This window comes from Orycteropus afer, unplaced genomic scaffold, assembly GCF_000298275.1.
Source record: "Orycteropus afer afer isolate SDZICR_OR568_19922 unplaced genomic scaffold, OryAfe1.0 scaffold00007, whole genome shotgun sequence".
In the NCBI taxonomy this organism is placed as follows: domain Eukaryota; kingdom Metazoa; phylum Chordata; class Mammalia; order Tubulidentata; family Orycteropodidae; genus Orycteropus; species Orycteropus afer.
Window position 1 is genome coordinate 10,952,407 of NW_006921594.1, and position 6,862 is coordinate 10,959,268.

At 36.3% G+C, this 6,862-nt stretch overlaps 1 protein-coding gene across 1 annotated transcript in view; it reads left to right on the plus strand.

Moving 5' to 3' along the window:
* The window catches only part of PNPLA8 (patatin like phospholipase domain containing 8), a 39,162-nt gene extending 35,748 nt beyond the window's left edge, over nt 1-3,414 (plus strand). Inside the window, exon 9 of the mRNA XM_007944257.2 lies at nt 3,140-3,414. Within this exon, the coding sequence (XP_007942448.1) occupies nt 3,140-3,414 (275 nt within the window). The remainder of the gene's footprint in view (nt 1-3,139) is intronic.
* The last annotated feature ends 3,448 nt before the right edge of the window (nt 3,415-6,862 follow it).

A 6,862-nucleotide genomic window follows, 5' to 3' on the forward strand; every position in this document is an offset into this window, starting at 1 on the left:
TAAGTGTACTTTAAAGGAAATACTTCTTTTAAAACAAAAATTTTAATACTTTTATTTACAAAAGTAATACATTTACTTTTTTTTAATTTACAAAAGTAACAATATATTGTGATGTTTCTGATATATGTTGAAATGTATGGCAGCAGTAACACAAAGGATAGGAGGATAGAAATGGAAATATATTGTATTTGAAGGTAGATGTGATAAGTTAAGGAGCTTTAGTGGCACAGTGCCTAAGGCATTTGACTGCTAACCAGAAGGTTGGCAGTTCAAACACACCAGCCGCTCTGCGGAAAGATGGGTCAATCTACTTCCATAAAGATTTACTGCCTTGGAAACCCAATGGGGGTTGCTATGAGTCGGAACTGACTTGGTGGCAGTAAGTTTCTTTTTCTGTTTGTGATAAATTAAAGATATGTATTATAAGCTATATATAGAAACTACTAAATAAAAAGGAGGAGGGAGACATAACTCAATAACAGAGATTAAATGAAATGATAAAAAGGTAATCCTAAAGAAGGCAGAAATAAGACAACACAGAGCAAATGGGAAAAGAATAGCAAGATGGTCAATTTAAACTCAACCATATTGACAATCAAATTAAAAGCAAGCAATCTAAACACTTCAAATAGGACAGAGTGTTCATCATGCCATAAAAGTAAGACCTAGCTATGTGCTTGTATATGAGAAACCTCCTTTACTATGACAGTACAGATACAGGCTAAAAGTAAAATACAAATACTGATTCTTCAAAAAGCTAGAGTGGCCATTTTAATAACCAAGAAAATAGAATTCAGGGAAAGTATTTATAATCAGTAATAAAGAGAGACATTTCATAAGGATAGAAGACAAAGCAGTCCAATCTACATAAGAATAGAGCTTCAGTATACAGAAAGCAAAACATTTATAGAAGAAATGAGAAATAGGCAACCCTGTAATTATAATAGGAAATTTCAATACCCCTGTCTCATTAATTGATAAAAAATAGAAAGTCTGTAAGGATATGAAGACTTGAACAAACACTATCAATCAACCTGATTAAATTAAAGTTTATAGAATACTCCATCTGACAACAGCAGAATATATAGTTTTTTCAAGTCCACACAGAATATTTGCCAAGATAGACCATATTCTGTGACATAAAACAAGTATCAGTAAACTCAAAACGATTGAAAACCATACAAAACTATGTTCTTTGAGCATAACAGAATTAAATTAAAAGTGCTTAGCAGAATGATACCTAGGAGAGTCTCAAATATTTGAAAATTAACACAATTCTCAAAAACCCTTGGGTCAAAGAAGAAAGAAGAGAAATTTTAAAATTATCTTGAATTGAATGAAGATAGAAATACAACATTTCAAAATTTGTTGTAGTAGCAAAAGCAGTACTTAGAAATTTATAGCATTAAGCATTTATATTAGAAATCTGTGTCTCAAATCAATGACCTAAGCTTCCATTGTAAGAAACTAGAAAAAGAGGAACAAATTTAAAGCAAGCAGAAGAGGTGAAATAATAAAGAACAGAAATCAGTGAAACAGAAAACAAAAACAATAGGAAAAAAGTCAAAACTAAAAGTAGATACCTTAAATTCAATGAAATTGATAAATTTGTAGCAAACACTCAGAAGTTCTTTCAAGCAGAAAGACAATGAAAAGAAATTTAAGGCATACAGATTAGAAAGGAAGAAGTAAAACTGATATATATAGAAACAGTGTTGCTTTATGTTGACAATCCTAAAATCTAACAAACTACTGGAACTAATAAATGAGTTTAGCAAGAGTTTGGGTTATCTAGTGCTGCTATTGTAACAGAAATACCACAAATGTATGGTTTGAACAAATAGGAGTTTAGTCTCTTACAGTTTAGGAGGCTAGAAATCTAAGTTCTGAAGCTAGAAGTACCAGTACTAGGGACTGTGTGAAGGCCCCTTGACCTTGGGCTTCAGCTCTGCCTCTTGCTCCCCACCCACTGAAGCTGGAGGCTTCTCTTAACTTGGGCAGCTGCTGGCTGCTGAGGCTGACAAATGCATTATCAACAAGTAAAATGGCACAGTCCCAAGATTATTGAGCAACACGGCAGGCCACAAGTTAAACAGTCCCAGGATTGGTAGACAACATGGCATACCACTGATTACTTGGCCAAATGCAGGATACCAAAAGGTTGGCAGTTCAAACCCATCAGCCACTCTGCGGAAGGAAGACCGAACAATCTGCTTCCGTAAAGATTTACCACCTCAGAAACCCAAACAGGGTTGCCATGAGTTGGAATTGGTTACTGCTAACCAGAAGGTTGGCAGTTCAAACCCATCAGCCACTCTGCGGAAGGAAGACCGAACAATCTGCTTCCGTAAAGATTTACCACCTCAGAAACCCAAACAGGGTTGCCATGAGTTGGAATTGGTTCGAGGGCAGTGAATTTGGTTTTAGTTTTTGGTAAACCTTATGGAAAGCCAGTTGCTGTCAAGTTGATTCTGACTCAGCAAACCCATGTGTGTCATAGTAGAACTGAGCTCTGTAGGGTTTCAGTAGCAGAATTTTCAGAAGTAGATTGCCAGACCTTTCTTCCCAAGTGCCTCTGGATAGACTTGAACCGCTACCCTTTCAGTTAGTAACTGAGTACATTAGCTGTTTGCACTACCCAGGGACCCTGAAAATTCTGTGGAACACACTTCTACTCTGACACACATGGGGTCATCATGAGTCAGAGTCAACTCAAAAGCAACTGGTAAGCATGTGGCAGATTATATGCTTAAAATTGGTGACTTTTTAAAAAAAGTAAATTATACCTCAGTGAAGTTGATCCTCCAAAAAATGAAAAACAATGAAGTAATACTGGGGAGCTGTAACAGCAGTACATACAGTATGACCAAAATCATGGAAAGAGGAGAGTGTTGGTACGAGTATCCTAATGTCGTAGAACTATATGACTATTTTATAGTGGTATCCATAATTATGGATTCCTTACTCATACTGTTGAATAATTAAGTGATGAAATAATCAAGGTTTTGTAGTTTGCCACCCCAAAAAGATAATTTTAGATAAATATAAAATTAATAGATCATTGCAGAATAATGTAGTGTTCTTATCTAATTCATTATCTCTCCCTCTCTCTCTCTCTCTCTCTTTTTTTTTTAAACAGAAGTCCATATAATGCTTGATGGTCTGTTACCTCCTAATACCTACTTTAGATTCAATCCTGTAATATGTGAAAACATACCTCTAGATGAAAGTCGTAATGAAAAGCTGGATCAGCTGCAGTTAGAAGGGTTGAGGTACATAGAAAGAAATGAAGAGAAAATGAAAAAAGCTGCAAAAATATTAAGTCAAGAGAAAACAACTCTGCAGAAAATTAATGATTGGATAAAACTGAAATCTGACATGTATGAAGGCCTTCCATTCTTTTCAAAATTGTGACATGTATATGCATGTGTTCTCATAAATGAAAACATTCTCAGAAGATCAGTAAGAAAGTGTGGGATTTGGCATGAGTTCATTCTGAAATACTTAAGAATTATGGGGAATCCTGGAAAAAGATGGTGCTTGGACCAGTTTCCAAACATTATAGAGAGTATTCTTGGTTACAGAGTTCTCAAGGGAATTAACTTTTTATGATATTAATAGTTACCTGAACTTTAGGAACCTTACTGTTATTCTCATTGGTTTAGTAGATACTGGTGTTACACTGTTTGATGTTTGAAAATTTATTAATATATGTGCCAAATAATAAACTGAAAACTATCATATTATATTTGATATTTTTGCTTTACTCACCATAATCATGTTGGATTTATTTGATCATTGATTCTTTCATGTGGAAAAGTTAGTACCTTCTTAAATTTACTTTTTATGTGCTTTCACTAGCTATGTTCTGCAGTCTACAGACTGCCTCTTACTGTCATATCATCTAAAAAGATGCAGAAAAATGGAATTTCCTCTATCAGAATACTTTTATATTTGAAATATGAAAGAACCAGATTCACTTTTCTGTTCAAAATTTACTTATTTCAACATTATTTGGTTCAAAAAAATAGGTGAAGTTCCAATCAACCACTTTTTCCTCCTGAAATTTCAAGATGATGCTGCATGTGAACTTTTCTGGCTCTAGCTTATCCTTAACTGTTCTAAAATTAGTTATTTGAATTTACTGAGAAACTATTTCTAGCATTAACAAAAATAAAATATTAGAATCTTATGTTGAAAGGCTAATTCTTTTTTAAATTACTTATTGTTCCTAATGTAACTCTCCATTTCTTTGTAGCATTTGTGTGCTCCTACCAGCAGTATGGAGCTCTGGTAGCTTAGTGCCTAAGGCACTTGACTGCAAACCAGATTGCTGGCGGTTCAAACCCACCAGCCACTCCTCGGAAGGAAGATGGGGTAGTCTGCTTCCATAGTGATACCGCCTTGGAAACCCAAGGATGGGTCGCTATGAGTCGGGTCCAACTTGACAGTACATAATAACAACAAGCCAGCAATACATGTTAACGAAGTATTAGGTTTTCTGTACCTTATTAACTCCTTCAACCTCCTGCTTTTCACAAAGGTTAATACTTATGCACCTACCTGAATCATTATTCATATCGACCATATTCATCTTTGTTTTGTTACCTCTCCATTTGTCATGTAAATCCTTACATCATGCTTGGATTTATCAAGAAAAATTGAAAGAAAAAACAAGTACCCTTTTCTTTATGGTTTCATATAAACTAAAGCTATAAACCATGTTGCCCAAATTGTGCTAACGGTCTTTGTGATGCTGAGCCATAGAGACAGTGGGGTTCTGGTTCAGAGTGTGCTGAAAGAAGTTGAGAGTCTGGATGCTGATCTTGGTTCTGCTGCAGAGTCCTTATGTTTGTGATTTTGAGGAAGGTGGGCAGCCTCTCTGGGCTTCAGGCATTTCATTTGTAAAATGAGGAAAGCTAGCTTTTAACATGGGAGCTCTGGTAGCATAGTGCCTAAGGCACTTGACTGCTAACCAGAAGGCTGGCGGTTCAAACCCACCAGCCACTCCTCGGAAGGAAGGTTGAGCAGTCCTACTTCTGTAGTGATACTGCCTCGGAAACCCAAGGAGGGGTCGCTATGAGTCAGGGCCGACTCGACGGCATATAACAACAACAACAAGCTTTAACATTTTATTTACTCTTCTTTTATGGCAACCCAAAAGGTGTAGTTCACAAATGTACAAAAGAAAGATTGGAAGAGATGTGAAAATGAATTCAGTTGTATACAGGCAAAATATCTGCCATTTTCAAAAAAACAGGAAAAAAGGTATATTTTTTTAAACAAAATACAGCTAACTCATCAATTACATAAAAAGTAGTATAGAATAAAAATTATTTTGATGTTCAGGACTTCTTGTGCCTCAAAATTTTTACTTCTGTAATAAATAGTATACTGGCGATATTTCAGTTCCACTTTTGCTGTAGGTATTATTGTCTGTTAAAAATAGTACCGCAGATGGAGTTGTCCCTAAAACCACACAGGCTGGATGGGATTTCCCCAAGGGGCTGGGGAGAACCTGGCCAAGGTTACAATTACACTGTGTGTTTCTTCCCCTCCCACACACATCTAAGAGAAAGTAGATGTCACAACAATCTTTTCAGAGGGAAGGAAGTCAAATAGCATGCAGTCGGAGAGTATAGAGGGAAATCTTAAAATTTTCTTTCCCTTTGGGCTCCACCAACCCCAGCAGTTAGGGACAGCTGCCTCCTCTTTTCGCCTACTACAGAGCTGCCAGTCATTGAAGTAGCTGGGAGTCCTGAAGGCAAAGTTCAGACTTTGACCTAACCTACTATGACTGAGAAATGGTTCTCGTCACAGTTTTCACAAGCATCAATGCCAATAAAGTAACTAAAAATATAGATGGTAACATCCAAAGGACACAGTTTTTAGATGGAGATAAATAAATATGAAGCTGTTAATGATTTTAAAAAAAGTGTACAATAGTCCTTTTGTTCAGATCATAGGTAAATACATACTCAACTACAACATTGTTATAAATGTATGAAAAACACAAATTGGAAATCAGAATATTCCTAAGTATCCTTTATAAGAAAGCACATTTCTACCACAATAAAATATTTAAGGAATTTACATATTTGCACCTTATCGTGAGATCACTCTTTTAAGTGTACTTTGGCCACAGCTTCTTCCTTAAATCACATGGCATAGCATAAGTACATGCTCACTTCCCCATCCTGTTTCTTCATCTCTGTTCAGTCCAGTAAAAGGTGCACCTGGTTGTGTGGTACACCAACTTCTAATCTAGTTCTTGTCCTCATTTGTACTGGAATCTGGTTTTCTGAAGAACTGTGTAAATTCATCTGAGATAACCCTCATTTTGAAATGAAGCCAGTACTTTCCCTTTGTGTAAAAACAGTGGATTTCTTTTCAGGAAGCAACAGAGGTAAAGAAGATTCTTCTGAAAAAGGGCACTTGCTACCAAGGTAGGTTATGGATTCTCCTTTGGATGGTTTCTAAAGGAGATTAAGTTCTTTGTTTATGTTTATTGTGATTAAGGTAAAAGTTTCCGGAATGAATTGGCTTTCCATTCAACAGTCCATGCACATTTTGCGAGATTCGTTGCAATCTGCACAATGTAACAGCACTCTTCCCATTTCCTCCCTGTGTTTACCATTTCCTCCCTGTGTTTACCATTTCCTTCTGTCCTGTCCTCTCCCTACCTACCTTCTGAGCTTTATCCTTGAGCAAATGCTGCCCTTTTGATCTCATGGTTGATTATTCTAATGAATGCGTACCTCCCTGCTATCACCGTTCACCTTACATATAGGGCTCTTTATCGTTTGGCTGAAAGTTGAGCTATGGGGATGAGTTCAGTTCCAGACTTGAAGGGGTATAAGGG